Source organism: Panicum hallii, chromosome 5 (genome assembly GCF_002211085.1).
Source record: "Panicum hallii strain FIL2 chromosome 5, PHallii_v3.1, whole genome shotgun sequence".
Lineage (NCBI taxonomy): Eukaryota > Viridiplantae > Streptophyta > Magnoliopsida > Poales > Poaceae > Panicum > Panicum hallii.
In genome coordinates, this window is record NC_038046.1 from 49,464,185 (window position 1) to 49,486,153 (window position 21,969).

Genomic DNA, 21,969 nt, shown 5'->3' on the forward strand with positions numbered 1-21,969 from the left:
GTGTCCTTAGTTTGGCAGTCGTCACAGCCGGCAGCATCAGCTCTTACTACTTCAGATGTTGACACATCTTCTGCTGAGCTGGCTACTACTTCCACGGATCCTCTCCCCGGCAGTGCTAGCACCAGAGCCTCGACGACAGCTACACCTCCAGTCAGCTCAGCACCTGCCGGCACCTCAGATCAGCAGCTACCTTCAGTCTCCGAGGATCCACCATCCGACGACGACGACGACGATGACCCAGATCGCTTTCTTGCAGTACCTCGTCAGCTGGATCCGTAGATCGCCCCTTTTTGGGCTTTGATGCCAAAGGGGGAGAGCGTGTCAGGGGGAGGGTAGCATTAGAGAGAGCACGTGATCAGATCAGGACCTTGATGTTTCTTATTGTATTATATTTGGTGTTAGTTCATGGATATGTACATTTGTTATTTGAGCATGCTGAGCTTTTGAGACATATCTATGGATTTCATTTGAGCCATTGAGTTCCTTGATTCTCTCTTTTCGAGTTTGCTTGTGTTTATTCGCGCTTTATCTTTCTCGCTCTCTCGTTATCTATGTTTATGTTGTCATCAATCACCAAAAAGGGGGAGATTGTAAGCATCTAGGCCCTCAAGGTATGTTTCGGTGATTAATGACAACCATTATTGTGACTAATGAGTTTGTGCAGATTTTTAGATCATTATCGCTCATTTGGTTATATATCAAAAGAGGCCCCTAATTTTCATTATTCAAAAAGGCGATCTCGGCATTCAACTCAATAATATGTCAAGACTAAGGATCTTTCTAGTCCTAAGTGTTATAAGGTTGAGAAGGACACTTAGGTTAGTATAGTTTTTATAGTTTTGTAGTGATCGCACTATTAAGAGGGGTTTAGGCTTAGTAACGTGAGCATGGACATGGTCATTTGAAAATGGATGCACACAATGGTCACTCAGGTTTCTAGAAGCACAAATAAGTGGTTCTTAACTTATATCTCAAGAAATATTTGGATTTCATTCAAGACTCAAGTCAGAAAAGGCAAAATCAGAAAAATCCTTATCACAGGATTAACCGACGCCTCAACTTTTCTATACGTCGGTTAAATATGGTCTACAGGTCAGGACAAGTCAATACACCGGTTAAACCGATGTTATTTGAAATTGGACGTCGGTGCAGTTGTCCAGAGACTCGGTTTTCAGTTGATCAGTGGACAACTACACTCACCGGTTAAACCGACGCTATTTGAAATTGGACGTCGGTGCAGTTGTCCAGTGACTTGGTATTTCAGTTGATCAATGGATGACTACACTCACCGGTTAAACCGATGTAACGACGGTTAATCTGCCCAAGCTGTAACGGCTAGTTTTCAGAAGGGGCAGTTTACATTCACCGGTTAAACCGATGATGACAATTGGAGGGACGTCGGATTAACCGGCGCTACGCAGTTTTCTGGCAGCTTTTTTCTCCAACGGCTCTATTCGTGTGAGCTGCCTATATATACCCCTCCAATGGGTCATTCTACCACTCTTGACACCAGAAAACACCCAAACACACATACTATAGTCAAGAGCCACCTTAAGCTTCAACATTTCATACACTTGTTCATTCAATCATTCAAGAAGCAAGATTAAGGACTTGAGTAGAGAGAAGCTTGTGTGCATCCATTCTTGGTGATTGGTTCTTGCTCAAGTGAAGGCCTTAGCTTGTTACTCTTGGTGATTGGCATCACCTAGGCGATCTTGGTGATCGAGGTGATTCTCGCGGAGCTTGCCAAGGATTGTGGAAGCCCGGAGAAGAGATTTGTACGTGGCTTGATCTCCACCACACCGGGATGGTGAACGGAGACTCTTAGTGAGCGCCCTCGTCTTGGTGACTTGGGAGGTGACAATACTCTTTGTGAGTGTCACAACGTGGATTAGGGGTGTGTGCCAACACATCGATACCACGGGAAAAAATCCGGTTGTCCCTTGTCCACTTTACTTATTCAAGCATTATCTTTCATGCAATTCATTCATGTGCTTGATTTAGGAATCACTAGTTAGCTCTACCTTACTAGACTTTATCTCTTTTTAACTTATCTAGCTTGTGTAGGTCTTTTAGTTATCCGGTTGGTGAATTGGAGCCTTTCTAGTTTTGCATAGGTTAAGGTTGCTTTATGTTGTTTTAGAAATTTAAAAAGTCCCAATTCACCCCCCCTCTTGGTCCATCGATCCTTTCAACTTCATCCGAGACCAACGACTGCTAGCGGGGATGGACGCAAGAAGCGCAGCGGCAGCTCGTGTCATGCGTAGAAGCAAAGGTTTTGTCCTAGTTGACAATAAACTCTACCAGCATGGCACAGGATCAGGTGTACTCATGAAGTGCGTCATGGGAGAAGACGGCTACGACATACTGCGGTTGATACACGAGGGCGGTTTGCGGCAACCACGCGGCTTCAAGAATGCTGGTGGGGAAAACATATAGAGCTGGTTCCTGGTGGCCCGCCGCAGTGTCCGATGCTGAGAACCTTGTGCGGAGGTGCCAAAACTGCCAATTCTTTGGCAAGCAATCTCACATCTCAGCTCATAATCTTATCACCATATCGCCATCCTAGCCGTTTGCTTGTTGGAGCCTTGATATGATTGGACCCTTCACAATGGCGCCAGGTGGTTTCACTCATGTATTGGTGGCTATCGACAAGTTTACCAAGTGCATCGAGTACAAGCCGATAGCCAAGCTCACAGCAGATAGAGTCGTTAATTTCATCTCCGACATCTTGCATCGCTTCGGCTTCCCGAACACCATCATCACGGACTTGGGATCAAATTTCACGGCTAACCACTTTTGGGAGTTCTGTGAAAATGCGTGCATCAAGGTCAAGAACGTCTCCGTTGCACACCCAAGGGCCAATGGTCAAGTTGAGAGGGCGAACGGTATGAAAATCGAGGGCCTCAAGAAAAGACTTTATGATGAAAACAGCAAGAAAGGAGAAAAATGGATACACGAGTTGCCACATGTTGTCTGGGGGCTCCGGATTCAGCCGTCCAAAGCCACAGGACAAACACCGTTCTTCCTTGTCTACGGCTCTGAAGCTATCTTCCCGGCTGACATCTTGTGAAAATCCCTAAGGGTTGAAATATACAATGAAGGCGAGGTGGACGAAGCAAGGCAGCTAGAGCTTGACTCTGTCGAAGAGGCTCGCTGCACCGCTCTTGTCAAGTCAGCACGATACCTGCATATCACGACCGCAACGTGAGAGAATGGTCGTTCAGTATAGGTGATTTGGTCCTACGCCGCATCCAAGACGAGTCTGGCTTACACAAGCTCAATTCGAGATGGGAAGGACCGTTCGTTGTCTAGCAGATTTCAAGACCGGGGTCTTATTGACTACAATGCCCCGAGGGCCAAGACGTCCCAAATTTTTGGAACATTCAGAACCTGCGCAAGTTTTATCCGTAAAGACGACGTGCTGGGATAGCTGTTCTTCGAGCGCCTAGATATTTTTCTTCCAAATTCAGTCTGGAGACCTTGTGCCATAGAATCCGGAATGTAAATTTTCTGTTAAAATACGGAGGCTATAGCCACGTTCATGTTTTATATGAATCGACTTCTTGCCATGAGTTTTGACGGTCGTTAAATACGGAGGCTACAGCCACGTTCATGTTTTATATGAATCGACTTCTTGCCATGAGCTTTGATGGTCATTGCGATGACGATCACATTTTTCCTAACAGGTTAGATACGCTCGATCGGATTATATCTAACTTGTTGGACAGGCTCGCATGAGGGGCTATTTCAACTACGCCCAGAGTCGTTGCACTCGGGGTAGTTTCAACTTCTTGCCGTAGGCACGACAATCACGCGATGATACTCGCGTTCTTTCCTAACTGGTTAGATCCGCTGGACCGGGTTATATCTAACTTGTTGGACGGGTTCCTATGAGGAGCTACTTCGACTACTTCCAGAGCCGTTGCACCCAGGGTAGTGTCTACTACTTAGCCTATGAACATGGATGACAATTCAGAAGTCACAAGGAAAATACAAGTAGAGACGTCAATGACAGATATATTATAAGGAGAAGATTACTTGTTTTTACATCTCAATCCTGTCTTACACTTTCTACTATTTTTTTAGCTACAGGCCGGGCTTCCAGAAGGTACTCGCTGAACTACTCTTCGGAGCAGTCTGCAGCCGCACCCTGTGCGAATATCTCTAGTCGAGCCTAAGGCCAAAAGGACTTTACAACACTAAGCGCATGGCTAACACATGTGATGGGGGCTTCGGCGATGAACATATTCTTCATGTCAGTAAGCAACTTTTCTTTATATGTTAATATTTTCCTAAACTCTACGGTGAAGATAGTTTTCAGAACTCAAGATAAATTGCTAAGAGAAAGTACTCGAGTGAAAAAAGGGCTTGCCTTGGTGCGCCTTTTTCTACTCTTTGAGTTGTTCTTGGAGCTCTGAGTTGGACTTCTCAAGGTTGCGAAGATCGTTCTTGAGGAGCCATGTTTCTCGCATCCACTCCAGCTTCAGCTTATCGAGCTCTCTCTGAAGATACATGTTCTTCTTATCCTCTTCTGATATGCGTTGATCCTTTGCTCAGAGTTCCTGGAGGCCACTCACGACTGCTTTCAGCTTTTCGGATTTTTGTTGTGAGAGTTTGGCCACATCCTGCATAAGGGGAAAGATTAAGACAAGCATGCCATTTGTATCCTGGAGGCAACACAAGGCACAACTCGACAAAGTATAATGGCAGAAGAGTAATCATGCCTTACCAGGGTAAATTGGTACATCTCCTTGGAGATCTTCTGAAAGTATCGCATGTTGTCGACCGTCAGGGGTGGATCATCCACTAGATTAGTGGTGATGATGTTCTGGTATCCACTCTTGGACACCAGCAGATCTTCAGGGTTTCTTGAGGTACCCGCAGCTTCTTCAGCTGATGGTTGTGGGGCACCTGCAAGTCGACACGCATTCAGTACACGAAGTTTGTGGTCTAAGCAGTTAGCCACGGGGGGTCAGACACTTACTTGTGTCATCTGCAGGAGGGGCATTAGTGGCCTCGACTTGTTCTTCACCACCGGCACTGGCTTTGAGTTGCTGGGGCTGGGGGGTGGTGAGTCGAGCAGTGTTGTGTTCTCCTCAGGGGCTGGCGGCTCGGGGGCTGGAGTAGCTGAGACAGGCTTTGGCTTGAACCCCAAGGCAGACGCAGTCCTAATGAAGCAGAATCAGTTATATCATTAAACAAGTCAAAAAAAAAAGAATATGCATTATGAAAAAGGATCTGCACTTACAACGAAGATTTTTTCATGGCGGATTTCTTTAGTCTTAAGGCCCGTGGTTTTATAACCACGGTACTCGTTGCCGGTGGCGGGGTCACACCAGCCGACGGTGAGGTACCCGCCACGGCAATGGTTACAATCCCTGCCGATGTAGTCGATGGGTCCGTTACAGCAGTTTCTGCGGCACCACCTGCTGGAACATCATCCCTAGCGAATTCAGCCCTGATCACCTTTTGGCGCTTGGGATCGGAAGGAGATGCAGGAGGACTGCAAAACAGACAATGTAAGCATTCAACAACTCCAATATTTTACAACTCTACAGAACAACCGCTTCATGATTGGGGGTTCGACTACGTGCGCTTACTTGACGACCCCGAGGGACCAATGACAAGGCTTCGGCTAACTCCACGGATGATCCGGGGGAGTTGTTCTTCTTCACCTTCCCTTCGGTTACCCTTTCCGTCAGGGGGCTCCCGCTTTCGGTCGTCTCGCCGCTAGGCAGAGCATCAAATGCTTGAGTTTTTTTTTCGCTTCAGCCGCAGCGCTGGGAAGAAGGTGGTCCGTTTGGGGGATGTCGGGTTGTGGTGGATAACTCCGGTACAACTCTATGTGTCCCTGCAGAGGATTTTTTAGTCAGCGGTTACAGAAAAACAGAACTTATTCCAAAGAAGTCGAACACTTACCGGCTTTGGAGGATTCTATGCAGAAAACAACTCCGGGATGTAGGGAACTGCGTTCACGTCTAGCAGCACTCGCTTGACCCGGATGAGCACGGCATTGTCAGTCAGCTCTTCTGCGCACATCCGAGACGGGTCTTCAGCACCTATGTACTCGAAGCCTAGCGTATGGCGCTGTTGGATTGGCTGGATCCGGCGTTTGAAGAAGGAAAACATTACGTACGCGCCAGTTACTCCTATTTCTTTATGGGCTTCTATGATGGCTAGCAACTCGTCGACTTGATCCATGTCCCCTCTGGAGAGTTCGGTATTCCACTCTGGCCTCGTGACAGGGGGTTTACCGGATCTTTCAGGAAGCTGGGGGATATGATTTCCGATGTAGAACCAATGGCTCTTCCATCTAGGAATGTTGGAGGGAAATTTGTTGGAAAGGTATCTCTCGTCAGCTTGTTGTCTAAACTGAATGCTAGTGCCCCCTACAACGGATGGATTTTTGGAGGTGGGCTGTGGCTTTATCCGGAAAGAAAGCGGAAAAGATCCCAATGGGGTTCAATTCCAAGAAAAGCTTCGCAAAAATGGATGAAGATAGCAATATGGCAGATTGAATTCGGGTTGAGATGATGGAGTTTAAGCCTGTAGAAGTAAAGAAGGCTCCGGAAGAAAGAGGAACAAGGGAGAGCCAAACCCTGCTCAGAAAAATGGTAAAATAAGATGATTTCGTCCATATTTTCCATAGGAAGAAGTTCACGAAAAGAGAGGCGCCAGTTGACAAGATTTTTCTCCTGAAGCAAACCTTCGGAAACAAGATTCAGGAGTTCGTTGTTGGAGCACTTACTGTAAGTCCACTCCCCAGATGGCGGCTGCGACTCCTTCTCCTTCCCATCCTTCTCGTTAGATCTCTTGGGCGCCATTTCCAGATCTGTTTGCCACGAGCTACTCGGGGGCTGCAGAGAAGGGGCGGAGGGATTCGGCTAGTTTGGGGGCTTGACAAAAAGGGTGAAGGTGGAGCACAGATCTGACTGGGGGTTCAGAAATTTCTTGGCGGATTGAAAATTGGAAGCACGGATTTTACCTTAAGTTACTGCGGCCGGATACAGGTTTACTGTTCCGAAGTTGAAGAGTCGTCTCAGAGAATATTCGGAAGATGAGGAGTCATTTGGTGAAATTTTTAGATAACTTATTCGATTAATTATTTTTTTAAGGTTAATTGTCCCGAAAAAAGGGATTTTTCGAATTCCAAATCTAACTTCCGTCATCCGTATCATCACACCAATTATCTTCCAGGGGATTTTTTCACTACATGCCACGACTTTTGGATCTTTTTTTTCAAACCTGAGAGATTTGGATTCAAGGCTCGGGGGCCGCGGGATACGTGGCATCGACTATTTATTTTTTGAATTTATTCAAAAAGTAAGTGAGGAAGATTCAAGACTCCTGTGAATCTCAGCCTGATTCTTCGATTAAACCTAAGGCTCGGGGGCTACTCCATATGGAGTGCAATTTTTTCATCGCACACCATACCAAAGAAGTAATTCGGGGCATGAGCACCTCATAGCTTCGATGAAGCTAAAGAAGTATTCGAAAAAGAACTTGAAGAGGGAGCTTCAAAAGAAGCCGAAGACTATTTCAAAAGTATTCGAGGAGCCTGCAATACTCAGCTACGAAGAGCTCGGGGGTTTGTTAGATCCGGAACTACGGGACTGTGTACATATCGTAGTCCATACAGGATTGAGGGATAGGACATGTCCTGTACCTTATCTATATTGTATTCTACTCGCATGCGAAGTAGGACTAGCCAGTACAGAAGGAAACTATTCGAGTTGTATTCGAGTACGATTCCTAGGCTAGTGTCGGAATAGGATTCATGTAACCCTGTCCTCCCGGATATATAAGGGCGGGCAGGGACCCTCTCAAAACATAACATCAACACCCAACGCAATACAAACCACCAAACAGGATGTAGGGTATTACGCACATCGCGGCCCGAACCTGTCTAAACCTTGTGTTGCTTGCACCTTCGAGTTTCTGATCTCGGCGTCACTCTATTTAAAACTTACCACCTCGGGTACATTCCTCGGTGGGCAGGCGGTAAAACACCGACGGGAACAATTAAATCGTAATAATATACTACTCCTATAAGTGAACTAGGATAGACATGGGGTCAACTCGCAGCGAACAGCGCCATCACGCTGTGCAAATGAGAAGACGAATCCCCACTTCCCAGCGAGTTGATGCGGTGAGGTCTGAGGCTGTTGTACGATCCGAGCACGTGTAGGACCGTGACACGCGCGCAGAGTTGGAAGCGCGAGCCAGCTTGGAGCAGAAGCACGCAGCTGAAGGCTTATGCCAGCCTCAATGTATAATTTTATTGTTCAGTTATTAAAACTAATAAGGGAATAAAACTCCTCTATTATCCTATTAAACTATCTTCTCTTATTGTAATTGTAATGATCCTGCCACGTTGACAAATGCACGAAATTTTTATAAAACTCCACTAATCTGGCCTCGGGAACGGTAGTACGTGATGCTGTGATGGGCTGATGGCTGGGGTGTCGGCTTCGGCTGGGAGGTGGTGGTGGTGGTGGTGGAGCCATCAGCCCTGGAGGACCACAGAACGGCCGGTGTCAGCGCTACCGTTGCAATTGCAATCGACAGCGGCTGGAGCTGGAGCTGGACCACAAACCGCTTCCTCGGACGACGAAGCTGCAACCGATCGGCCGAACACAGCAAAGCAGGGGCATCGAGATCTCCAGCAGTCTCAGGTTACCAGGTATATTTTGCAGAGGGCGACGCAGGCAGGCCATCGAGGACCACTGCTCTGCCTCTTCCAGAAGCAGAGAAGAGAGGGATCGAAACAGCGAAAAGTGAGCGTGCCCACATAGCAAATGGAAAGCAGGACATAATCATCATTTTGTTTCTGACCAACACTTGTTCTTTTCTTCCTCAGCGAGGACGCACCGCGCCTCACCAACAGTTACAACTTGCAAGTCCCATGTAAAGCTGCTTAGTGAGGCAGACGACGATACCAACTTCACATGTTTCCGGCCACGGTTCGCCGGGTCAAGATGCGTGCCAGCTCTGCGATCTATCGGCACCCGGACGGTTTGCACCTATAATATTTTTCACGACCTTGCCTGAGCAGGCACGTATTTAATTAAGAGGAATGTTTGCACGTACAACGGTGACACTTACATATGGCTGTGTGATAGTAATGTAGAGCTACGTGTTGTATAACGCGTTCTTGTAAGTAAATAGTAATAAAGAGAATACGTACTAGAGACTGTGCTACAGACTGTCATCTCAAAGTCCCGAGAGAAACCTCGAGGTTGGATGGTTGACGTTAGACAATGGACAGAGTAGTTGATTACAACTTTTGTTTCGTACTAACTCCACAAAAACAGAGCAGCAATACTCTAAAGTTCTTTTTTTTCTTATTAGCAATGAGGCTAGCTACACGCGTGAGCCTAGCGATGCAAAAATGCTATTGCTATTCATATGTGGAAAAAGTGTGTATTTCTAGAGCTATGATCCTATAACTGAGGGCCTGTTTAGTTCGCGTGGCTGTAAAGTCAAAAAAATTTTTGCAAAGGAATCTTGCTAATTTGATGTACTAGATGAAGTCTATTTACAAAACTTTTTGCACAGATGGGATGTAAATTGCGAGACGAATCTAATGATGCTAATTAATCCATGATTAAGCAATAATTAGCGGATGGTTACTGTAGCATCAATGTTGCAAAATATGGATTAAGTAGGCTCATTAGATTCGTCTCGCGATTTACAGCCCATCCATGCAAAATGTTTTGTAAATAGACTTCATTTAGTATTTCAAATTAGCAATATTCCTTTGAAAATTTTGCGTTTACAGTTTTTTTGTGTTTACGGGGTGGGAGCCTGAGTTAAAAGTTATGTTTGTTTTTTTTTAAAAGAAGCGTTTTTTATATGTTGTTATAGAGACTTATGATTAAAAGTTTAACTTCAAATACGATGCCAAATCAAACAGCACCTGGAGAACTAATTAATTGGGGGCGTAGCTATGGCTGCAATCTGCTAGTCAAACTCGATCTCGACTACTTGAGCTTTCATCGCAGAGTTCAGTGTGAATTGTACCATGGGCGTCAGGACGTGCTCAAAATCCAAATTGCTCGGTCAAATGATTAGTGAGGGGGCGAGATTTGTTTATGGCGCCAAAAGAGCGTGATGAGTGACGAGTGAGCGGCGTGGTTTATCCCAGCAGACGCAATCATTAGTGGGACAAATCACTCTAGATCTTTCTTGCCTAAAGTAGAAAGGGGGAATACAATACTGGACGATGAGATGGCACGGAAAGGACGACGAGAATCCGAAAGGCACGTTGGGGGCAGAGAGATTGAATTGGCAAGTGGCCAAGTGGGCGGCGGTGGCATCACGCAAAGGCGGCCTAAAAGCATCCACAACAGTTTCAATAAATTCCACTTTCTGAATTATCATTTAAAGAGTTTTCTGTATAAAAAATATTTTATATATATTTTTACTCTCCAACAGCTTTTCTATATCTTACATACACTTAGAAAGATATTTTCATTATCTATTTTTTAACTAGTGAGAAATACGAAATGAAGGATGACTATATTTGGATAACTATTTGGAGAAACTGCTGGAAAGTATTTTTCTATCAAAAGAAAACATATAGAAAATCAAGTGCCTAGCTATCGAGAGAGCGACACCCGTGCAAGGTAGATTGTGCCGCGTAGGTTTGTTGCTTGCTGCTCCTGACTGTTCTGACAGTACGACCTTCGTCCTACCGAGTGTTATATTTGCTCGTTGCACACGGTTCACATAAACCAATAAAATACTAGCCTTAAGTAAATAAAATGAAACGACCATATGCATTCATATAACTATAATAATAATAGATGTTTATATTTTTCTAGATTTATTTATAATTTAATCAATATTATTAATGTGACGTGCTTATCGATAACGAGATGTTTTCATATATTTTCATAAAAAGCAGTCAACTGGAAAAAAAAAGGAAAGAAGAAAAGAGAAAGAACATACCATATTGGGCCATGATGGGCTCGTTCCGCCTCTACTAGGCCGTCCTTATGGAGTATCAGTATGAACCTCTCCCGTGCTGCATGACTACCAACGCCAGTTGGCCCGGCTGCTCCGCGATGCATAGTAGTTCCGCCTGATTTCTCCTCTGTTTCCTCAAACCCTAAACCCATGGCGCCGCCGGCCCCCTCCGCCGGCGTCCGCCTGCTCCTCCTCCGCCGCCTCCTCTCCACGGCTACCGAAGCGGCAGCGGAGGCTGCTGCGCCCACCGCCGCCGCCACCGCCACCGCCACCGCCGCAAAGGCGGGGAAGAAGGGCGGCTCGCTGGCGCTCTACCGCCGTCTGTCCGCGCTGGGCCGCTCCGGGGAGGGAAGCGTGTCGCGAGTGCTGAACAAGTGGGTGCGGGAGGGTGGTGCGCTGCGCGTTGAAGATCTCGTCAAGCACGTTAAGGAGCTCCGCAAGTACAAGCGCCATGCCCACGCCCTCGAGGTACAACCGTGGATCGTCCTCCCCCATTCGATTGAGCTCTGATCAGATAGTACCTTGGTGGTTTATGGGAGGGGCGGTGGTAGAGGATATGTGAGATTTTGCGGAAGCAAGTAGCAATCGTCCAGTGCTTTGTTGGAATTACCGGTTATTTTAGCTTACGAAGATTTGCATTTAGTTGCGGACCGTTTCCTCAATGGTGGTGATGATCGAATCCTAGTTACAGTTTGAACTGGTCCTGCTCAAGCTGCTCTGTTCAGCCCTTGATAGTGTCAATGCCTAATGGGAAAATTGGTTGTGTAGGCGTGTAGCATCGAAAGGTCCCGACTTCCGTAAAATACCACCGAAAGCGCTCGCCCCCGTAAAATACCACTGAAAGATGCAAACGTTACCTGATAGTGCCAGTCTGTTACATCTCGCTAGGAAGTCTGTTAACTTGGACAAAAATGACCACAGACCGGCGGGCAGGCACTGGAAGTAGCTGGTGGTGTACGGCTATCGACGGAGGGGCCGCGCTGGCCACCATGTCGGCGCGCGCTTGATGTTGGCGCCAGTCAGGAGCACGCCGCGGTCATCGTCATCGTTGTCAGTGAGCACGGTGATGTCGCGGTGCGAGAAGCTGAAGCGAGGGTGTCATGTGTGGTGAGGTCGCGCCTGCCTCAGCTAGCTGCTCCCATGTCTTCGGCAGATGGACACGGGTCCTAGCGAGCTCCTCCTCCTTGTGGAGCAAGTCTACGTGGGCCTCTGCTCCTCCCTCTCGGCTCCAGCGCATCTTCGATCCGGAGGAGCTCGGGCCGCGAGCGGCGCGCGGAGTGAGCCGGAGGGGAACGCGTACGCCGGCGGAGGCTCGTGCGGGGTGCACGGCGGCATGGGTAGAGCAGAGATCGCCAACGGCCGCCTGGGCTCGTGCCGGCCTCTGGGCGCCGGCGGGTGGGCGGCCAGAGCCCTAGCCTCCGTTTGTCCATTAGGGAGGGCGGCGGCCTGGAGGGCACCCTGCCTGGGGACGCTGGACCCCCCCCTGGCCCGCCCTAATGCGTGCAGTGAGGGGGCCACAGGCAGCGTCGCCGGTGTAGGGAGGGGTGGTGGCGCGGGTGCAGGGAGGGGCACGAGAGGGGGGCGGGGGGGCGTCGCCTGGTGCGGGGAGGTGTGCTGGCGTCGACATGGGTGCAGGAGGGAGGCGGGCGGCGCCGGTGCGGGGAGGGATGGTGGCGCCGGTGCGGGGGAGGGGTGGCGGCGTGTATGGATAAGGCTTGCTGGAAACCAGTTTTGTTGGTGATTCAATAGCAGGGTAAGTCATTTCATGTCCATGTTCTGTGCTGAAAAGAGACAAAAGAAATATTTCAGTGAACAAAATGTAATGGAATGCTATTTTAGATAACGTTTGTATCTTTCAGTGGTATTTTACGGGGGCGAGTGCTTTCGGTGGTATTTTACAGAAGTTGTGATCTTTTGATGCTACACAACCAATTTTCCCATGCCTAATTTAGTTGTATATAGTTTCACCTTGAATAGCAATATTGCTGAATCCACTTATTTTCATTAGGCATTGATACACTTGTTGGACTGGTACTTGGCTTATTTAGGCTATTCAATTACAAACGTTTTACTTTAGTTTTTCCATGTGCTACATTGCTTCATACATACACCAATCATGTTCATGTTCATTTGATTGGTATGCTGCTCTGCTGTCATTGTACTGCTTTTGTTTTGCTTCCAAGTTTCAACTTGAAGCTTTAGGATGTGTTTTTATGATATATTTGGGCTCACAAGCTTTCCTTGTGAATGGTGGTGGTTTATATTCATCTGAGACCACATATCTTTACTAATTTTGGATATAGTAATTGATTATATCAATTTTTAATCACTAAGAAAATAACAAAATTTTTCACTGCAGTTGTTTAACATTCTCCTGATTGGATTCCTAGTGTGCCACTGCTCATGGCACATCAAAGCAGTGCCACCCATTTTACACTGATTTCTTTTCGCTATTTTGTAAAATGCACTTAACTGGAATGATATAAGCACAGTAGGAGGATAATCGGTGTGTTTGTTATCCAAATCTATGTCAGCTCAACTGTACCCTCAGTTGTAAGCGTCAGTCGCAAAATATTAGTATTTCTTAAGTTATCAACTAGTCGTGAGTCAGTTCTTTGTACATCTGCTATTGATGCTCTAATTATGTTGGTAGTACTTAAATTATAATGTGGTGTCATTTTCACACAGCTGATGGATTGGATGGTCCATGCAAGGGGCATGAACATGTCACACACTAACCATGCAATACGTCTGGATCTTATCTATAAAGTGCGTGGCCTTGAGGCAGCTGAGGCTTATTTTGCTGGCCTCCCTGATCCAGCCAAGAACCATCGAACTTATGGTGCACTTCTTAATTGTTATTGCTCAGCAAAAATGGAAGAGAAAGCAACAGATCTCTACAACAAGATGGGTGAGCTTGGCATCTATTCCAGTGCGCTAGGCATCAGTAATCTGATGTCCCTTTACATGAAGTTAGGCCGGCATGGGAAGGTCGATAGTCTCTTTGAGGAAATGAAGGTGAAGAATGTTAAACCGAATAACCTCACATGCTGCATTCTGATGACCAGCTATGCATCATCAAACAAGATAGATGCTATTGAAGAACTTCTAAAAGAAATGGCAGAAAAGGATGTGACTCTTGGATGGTCTGCATATAGCACACTCGCTTCTATCTATTTAAATGCTGGCCTGGTTGAAAAAGCAGAGTCTGCTCTGAAGAAACTCGAGGGGCTTGTTGGTGCTGATGATGGCAGGCAACCTTTTGATTTCCTTATGAGCCTCTATGCTTCAGCAGGCAATTTGAGCGAGGTCAATAGGGTATGGGATGTGATAAAGGTCAAATTCTCAAAGGTGACCAACATAAGCTACCTCGGCATGCTTCAAGCTCTTTATAAGCTGAATGATATTGACCGCATGAAGCAGATTTATGTGGATTGGGAATCCAATTATGAAACATATGATGTGAGGCTGACAAATATGATGATTCGTGGGCATATGAAGTTTGACATGACGGAAGAAGCAGAGGCACTGTGGGAGAAGGCCAAGGAAAAAGGCGCAGAGTTCGACTCCAAAACATGCGAGTTATTTCTTGATCACTACATGGGTAAGGGGGGCATGACCTTGGCACTGAACTGGGTGGAGAATATGATCAAACTCCCCAACAAAGCAGGGAAGCTCGATCAGGATAAGATCCACGAGTTCCAGAAGTATTTCGAAGAGCACAAGGATGCAGACGGTGCCGAGAGGTTCTGCAACTGCCTGAGAACGCTAGGGTGCATTGACGGGAAAGCGTACGAGTCCCTCCTGCGCACTTACTTGGCTGCTGGTAAGAAAAGCCGTTCTCTCCGTCAACAGATCAAAGATGATAAGATCGAGATCTGCTACGACATCGGGAAGTTACTGAAGAGGATGGACGACAAGGGACGATGAGATACATATTTTTCTTGACCTCTAATTTACTGTAGTTATTGAATCATAAATGACCTCTTCCGTGAGCATCATAAAGCAAATGTGATAGATCCAACAGTTTGGGTGTCCTTTGGATGTTCATGTAAAGGTGTAGCTCATGGCTGGTCTGGTGGTGTTCCAGCTTTTGCTGCCCTTGCAAGAAGCACTAGGGAGCAATGAGATTCTTCCAAGTGCAACGTGAGGTCTTGTCTAGCTAGGCTTTTTTGCGATACCTTTTTCTTACTTTTTTTTCTGAATTGAAATTGCTGTTACAGACTCGATGTACTGGAGCGAGAATCCTACTACAGAGCCGTTTCCCTTTCCATGTCTTGTGGTCAGTGTGCCATCAGGTTGATGTCCTGACAGTGATATGGGCATGCTCGCGAGAAGTGTGGTGTGGATAGGTCTCTGTGAACAGGGCAGCCATTCGTGCTGGAAATAATTGCCTGCAGGACTGTAGTCCAAGGCTGTCAAGTGTCAACAGGTGATGCGTTGCCTCGACTGTCTTGTCATACCGTGTAAAATGGTGAACTTGATTCGAAGACAATTTATTCGCAAAGGAGTAGAGACAATTTAATCACATTGCCTCATCGAACACTTTCTCCATTTCACGGTACAAAATGATGATCGGATATTGACCAACTCCAAACGCAAATGTTCAAACTTTTTGCCTGTGCATAAGCCAAAATAATTTTTTGAAGGGGATAAGCCAAAATAACACATATCATAGGGTTTAAATGTGGTGTTTAAATCCTATTGATCAAGTACTTTCAACAGTTTACCTTTTGTTTGTAGGGGTATGATAGAAGGCGCTCTTGCCAGTGCTACTTTTTCATGCCCTGGAAACATTGCAAATGTTCAAACATGAGCATGCAGATCTTTGAACTGTTTACCTGTGCATAAGGCAAAAAGTAGCACTTGCTCAACGAACCAATGTATTTTGGTGGAAAAAATGATCCCATGTAATAGGGTTTTAACCTGGTGTTTAAATCAGTGATCATAATTTACATACACAGAATATTTCCAACAATTATATATTATTTATTTCCAGGTGTATGATAGAAGAGGCCCTCACAGGTCTTACGGGCATTGCATCATCTTATAACCGAAAAGAAAATGAAAACTACTGTGGACGTTGGCACATTAAGTCATGTAAACTGTACCCGTGACAGCAGCAGTATTTATGCTACTTTGAGTAGACAAAAATGGTTACATGATTAAGTCCAGGGAAGCTCACAACACCAATTGCTCAAAGCAAAACTAGATGCATTAAGCTAACACTATATTCATATGTAAAAATCACAGATCAAAGAACCCTAAAATCACCCGGGAAAGATTACATAAAGCTGTTAGTCTTATTCTTCTCAACCAGAGTGTCTAATTTACAAAGAAAGCCAAGAGACAAACATCACGCCTGGATTTTCAGCCGTTCGGGGCTACTTTCAGGGAGGGGGCTCACTTTCCCCCTCCAGGCCCTCCCAGCGTGAGCACAACGTCGTGCAGGTCGCTGCTGCCCCGCTCTGGCTCGGACTTGACGGCCTTCGCTGGGAACCCTTGCCGCGCGTGGTGGGCGCAATCCGGCAGCACGAAGCCCGTCGCCCGTGGCACCGGCCGGGCGTGGACCGGGATGGCGTGTGCCAGCAGTGGCCGCTGCTGGGGAGGCACGGCCGAGCTCGACAGGATCTGGTGGTGCACTGCCGGTCTCGGAGCCGTCACTCCAGGTCCCTGAGATGGGAAACGTCAAAAACATGCAAAGCATGTGCGGAGTAGTTAGTTTCCAGGAAGGATTTACTTACAGGAGCAAAGAGGACGCCTCTAAAGAGTTGACCATTCACCACAGCGGTCATGAGGTACCCTGAGTCGAATGCTCCGTCAATCGTCCCATGAACCTCTGCGCCAATCTGCAGATTAAGCAAGCATGACAGTAGCCATTAAGAAACATGAACGATACGGGCAAACATTTCCCTGTTTAGAAAGTGATGTGATAAGAGTGGCATACAGGGGGTGGGCCGGGAGGCCGGGGCTGCGGTTTGTGATCTGATGAAAGGAACTGCACTTCCTGCTGATGTTGTGGTGCCATGGTGCGGAGAAACTGGTCAGTCTTCAGAGACCTCGACGAAACACCTCCAGGTCCAGGAGCCCTCAGTGTGCCATTGGCACCTCCAGGAGCCCTCAGCGTGCCATTGGCATTGAGGCGGACGAATGGTTGCAGGGCTGAAACTGACGTGTTGGGAGAGGCTGAAAGCTTGTGAGCTCCATTCTGCTCCTGATCAGACTGTGACGGTGAAGAATGTTGGGAAAGAGACAGTGAGTGCTCCTCTTGCTCTGACTCAGGTTCACTTGGGCGAGCTTCACCTGTTTTTCTTCGTTTCACATGGCCATTCTCTGAAGATGCCATTGGTGTATACAACAAATACATGTAAGCATCACAAATAACTGAGAGAATTTGTTTTGTTTTTATTTTTCCACTTACCAAGGCCACGCAGGAACGGGTTTCTTTGCTCGATTTCTGCTTCTCGAGCTTTCTGAACCATTTCTCCATTGCTTACACTCGCATCTTTCTGCTGCATTGTCTTATGCGTCAAAATTGGTGCTTATAGAACAAATTAAAATCAAAACTACTCATGGCAAATTAATACTCACAGTTTCTGATCTCAGAAATTTTCTCTTCTCCTGGCTCCAGTGGTTGCTAAGAACCTTGCACATTGAAATGTTGTAGCGGCCATTTGGATGCTCAGAGCCCAATTGCAGAATGAGAAGTTCATTCAGGGGACGTTCATCTTCACCACATCTGTATTTTCCAAGGTATATCAAATTGTTAGCAAACTGTAATGCACTATTTTTTTTTCATTCCTGAATCTACCACAAATGAATCTGGTCCTGCAAACTTACCCTCCATAGATTGCAATGTCAGTATTCATGGCTACTGCCGTATGAGAAAACCGTCCCTGTGGTTGCTGCCCACATACCTCAAGCTGGCTCCACGAACGGTTTGCGACATCAAGAACCCAGACATCACTGTAATATTGTTTATCACCAACTCCTCCAATAATATAGACCTACACAGATGTGCTTTGTTCAGGATACAGTAAAAGAGATCTCTTGCAAAATTTGTTAATGCTGTTTCAGTAACTGATGCTAACCTTAGAACCAACGCTGATAGCTGCATGACCTGCCCTGACACCAGGTGATGCTCCCTTCACTGGAAACTGCAAATCAATGAAATTAAGTTAGCAACCTGATTATGCTGAGATGAGCTGCACATTGCACTGAGAAATTCATGTCTGAGCAGAATCTTAGATAGAGTAATTCTTTTTTTGAAGGGTGATAGAGTAATTCTCAAGCTGAAAGAAGCAAAAGTTCTGCAGTTGAACATGCATTGTGAAAGTCAGCATCAAAGATAAATATACTCCTGGGTATTTTGCAAGAAATCTAATCCAGCAAGTCACCATCATATTTTTGAAAGCGAAAGATAATGGCAATCAGTCTACACCGGAAACATGTGCATCTGGCAGCGCTGTCACATTTGAGCCAAGCCACCATACATGACAAGGACTTGTCGCTTACCCTTGACCACGCCATGGTGTCGACGTCGAGCACGTCCACCTCGCCATGGTACCGGTCGCCACAGTCCCCGCCGTAGACGAAGAGCCTGCCGCCAACGGCTACGGCGCCGTGGCTGTCCCTGGGCGCCGGCGCGTAGTCGCCCTTGACCTCCGGCGTGGACCACGTCATGGTGGGCACGTCCAGCACGTGCACGTCGCTGAGGTAGTTGCCCTCCCCCTCGCCGCTCCCGCCGAACACGACGAGGCGGTCGCCCCCGACGACGGTGACGGTGTGGCTCTCCCGCGGCGACGGCGGCGCCCCCTTGCACTGCGGGCGGGTCCACTCCCCGGTGCGCAGGTCCAGCACGTGGAGGTCGTTCACCTTCTTGCCGCCGTTGGTGCCCCCGAAGACGAGCATCCGGTGGCCCACCAGGGCGGCGCCGTGGCTGTCCCGCGTGCCCGGGCGCTGCCCCGTCGTGGCCATGGAGCTCCACGCCATGGTCTCCACGTTCAGCGTGAGCACGTCGCTGAAGTGCAGGCCGCCGCAGCATCCCTGAAGGTCATGGCATCGAACAATCTCCGGTCACAACAACGAATAACCCCATTACTACTTACTACTGCAGAGAAGTGACCATGGCCATCGACCACGAGAACAATCAGATCGCGATTGCAGATTCGATTGACTGATCCGTGATTTGTACTGGTAAATTGGGTCGATCGCTGAGCAGAGGAGCAGCGCCTCGGTCGGTGCAGTAAGTACCAGCGATCGACGACGTGAGGTGGTGCTCCTGTCAGCGTTGCTCGCATTTAACATTTTCTCTGTGCGTGACCACACCGCCATCACAGCATACCAATCAAGAGGAAGCTTAAACGCGGGGGTGGGGTGGTCCAAGCGGGCGGGGGAAAGAGAAAGAAGAGCGAAAAGCCCTGTTCTTCCCTTTTCCGCTCGTACTCCTGCTGCAGTGCATTTGCCGCTAACTTCAGCAGCTCAGCTGAATGACTGAAACTTTTTTGTTTTTGTTTTTGTGAAAGACGAATGACTTACTGAATCTTGGTTCGACTAACAAAATTTTTGAGAGGCCTCAAGAATCTAATAGCCTACAGAAATTGATCGTGGGCGGTGAGAAACTGGCAGTAACTCAGTTCAACGAAAGGCGAACCTACTTTTTTTGCTTTACCACCACTGCCACTTTTCTCATTATTACGGAGGAATATTACAGCAAGGACCAAGGAGCCCCTCACTTTAGGTGAAAGCTGCGGAAACATTTTGCTTGTTCGCTCCGCTTGCTACATCGGCGGGGAGGTGCAAGAGGACAAAACGCGGCTCCAGAGGATGAACACCAGAAAAGATACAACTTTTTCTCCAAAAGAATCCCCCCCGTCACCCAAAAGAAATTAGAAAAAAAAAAGTCAGAGCTCGCACAGCAATACAGCGTGCATGTTGCTGATGAACTGAAAGATGCGAGACTCCGGCGGCCCAGGCAGGCTCCGAAAGTCCGAATTGGTTCGTGCCGAGAGCTTCGGCTTCCACGGCTCGAGAGGCCAGTTATTAGAATGCGTATTCGTGAAAGAATTGGAGGGGCAGAGAGATCGGGAGCATGGCAGCAGAAGAAGACGGCAGGGAATCGCCGGGAGGTTGACGGGCGGATACGTACCCCGAAGACGTAGACGACCCCCTCGAAGAAGCAGGCGGAGTGCCCCCACCTCTCCGGCGGGTTGAAGCCGACCACCTTGGGGTACAGCCACATTGCCTTCCGCCGCCGCTCCATCCCGCCGCCGCCGCTTCTCCCTCTGGTTCTGGTTCTGGTTCCTGTTCCTCTCTGGAGAGGAGGAGACGAGAGGAAGCGGGGTGGTGTGAGAGAGGGAGAGGACAGCGCCACCAAAGATATGGAGTGAGGAAGGAGAGGGAGAGAGAAACCAGGAGAGGGTTTTCACAGGGCGTCACACCAGGCGTCGCTGTTGGTGATGCGATTTGCCACAAAGCAGCAGCCCTCGGCTAGTGAGGCATCACACGTCAATCAGTCGGGGGAGGTGAGGTGGACATGAAACGATAGGGCCTCTCAACTCATGTCCCAGGTTCTTTCTCTCTTCTCCCACCAGCTCGGCGGCCAGCCAGTACGCACGCGCAGGCCACTGTGGGGGGTGGCGACTGCACGATCCGACCGGCCGGCGCACAGCACAGCACAGCGCCGGTGGCTGGCTGCCGCGCGATGGAGGGGGCGGCGGCGAGGCGAGGGGACACGAGTGACCACGCGATGCAAAGGCGCAGGCGCCCCCTGCTCCGCCACTGCTGCGCTATCTCTGTAGTCTCTAGTGTGGTGCGGTGTGGTGTGACCGTGTATGCGTGCACAGGCACAGGCAGCAGCATCTGCTGGGCTGAGCTGAAGCCCGAAGGATTGAAAGAAGAGCAAGGGGGTGCGCGCGCGTGGGGAAGCGTGCGCGTGGGAATGTGTGAGGGGGAGTATCTAATTGCGCACCTACTGTACATGGACGGACGGAGCATGGCGAGGGCCGAGGGGTTTTGATTTGTTTGTCCAGCTGAAAATGATGGGGAGGCCGGGGCAGCATTGGGGCGTGTGGACGTGATGTGACCGGGGGGAGCTGCGGCTGACCGTGTCGCTCGCACGTCTCGGCGAGGGTGTGGTTGTTCGGTGGGGGTGCGGATTCTCGAGGTCCGCGGCGGATGGCGTTGCGGCCTAGCGGGAGGTGCGCCACCGCGGCGCGGCATTCCGATTTGAGGTTGGATCGAACCGGCCAGCTTTGTTCTATTATGGCTTGCCCGATACTTACTAACGTCTTATTTAGTTTGCAGTTGATTTAAATTTAAGCATAATAAGTCCCTAAAGTTTCAAACAGGATGATTTATTGGAACTTAAGATTCATAAGTGCATAAGTCCTAAAATTATTGCTTTATAAGAGCTTTTGACAGGGGTTCCTTTCATTTACTGTCCTTCTCGCTCCCGCACCCACCCCTCCAACCCTACCCACCCCATGTTGCCCTTTCTCTGTTTTCCTATTCCCCATCTCCCAGCGCCGTAGCCGGCGCCACCGCCCCCACGCCTCCGCCGCCGCGCCCGCTCCTATCGAAGCTGGATCTACCATGGACGGCCGCAGACACCCTACTGGGACTATTTTAGGACATGCGGATCTTTCTCGTCGACTCCCGCCTTCCCTGCATCCACCGCGATCCCGGACAACGACGGCCTGGACCTTATGTCCCAGGTGCCGTCACATTCACCGGCGGTGGCTCCCGGCCTCTCAAGTGGAAGAGCTCTAATACAGAACCTGGACCTCAACTCCTAGGGTGAGGGCTTCCCCTTCCTCGATGACTACTCCGAGTACCTGCAACCAGGAGGACGAGGCTTACCTCCTCTTGGCAGATCCGCTGCGTTACAGGCTCCTTGCCCAAGCGAAGGCCGGTGCAGTTCCGGCCGTGGAAGAACTCAAGCTGCGCGGGCAGGTGGTCGCCGCTCGAGATCCCTCAGCATTGGGGCCGGATCTA

The 21,969-nt window shown here is 48.4% G+C and overlaps 2 protein-coding genes across 3 annotated transcripts; one reads left to right on the top strand and one right to left on the bottom strand.

Moving 5' to 3' along the window:
* The first annotated feature begins 11,048 nt into the window (after positions 1 to 11,048).
* LOC112894969 (pentatricopeptide repeat-containing protein At4g01990, mitochondrial-like) lies at positions 11,049 to 15,247 on the top strand. The gene is made up of 2 exons (XM_025962825.1): positions 11,049 to 11,442; positions 13,663 to 15,247. The coding sequence occupies exons 1-2, from the start codon at positions 11,125 to 11,127 to the stop codon at positions 14,902 to 14,904; spliced, it is 1,560 nt and encodes a 519-aa protein (XP_025818610.1). The 5' UTR covers positions 11,049 to 11,124; the 3' UTR covers positions 14,905 to 15,247.
* Positions 15,248 to 16,070: 823 nt separating this feature from the next.
* LOC112894303 (kelch domain-containing protein 2-like) lies at positions 16,071 to 20,545 on the bottom strand. Of its 2 annotated transcripts, none has more exons than XM_025961966.1 (10): positions 20,386 to 20,545; positions 20,123 to 20,287; positions 18,490 to 19,020; positions 18,066 to 18,131; positions 17,815 to 17,981; positions 17,566 to 17,713; positions 17,396 to 17,483; positions 16,922 to 17,307; positions 16,719 to 16,823; positions 16,071 to 16,647 (listed from the first exon to the last, which is right to left on the bottom strand). In XM_025961966.1, the coding sequence occupies exons 2-10, from the start codon at positions 20,234 to 20,236 to the stop codon at positions 16,378 to 16,380; spliced, it is 1,875 nt and encodes a 624-aa protein (XP_025817751.1). In that variant the 5' UTR covers positions 20,237 to 20,287; positions 20,386 to 20,545; the 3' UTR covers positions 16,071 to 16,377. The 2 variants fall into 2 exon arrangements, with proteins under 2 accessions (XP_025817751.1, XP_025817750.1); XM_025961965.1 differs by having other exon boundaries at positions 17,396 to 17,486; positions 20,386 to 20,543.
* Positions 20,546 to 21,969: the final 1,424 nt, after the last annotated feature.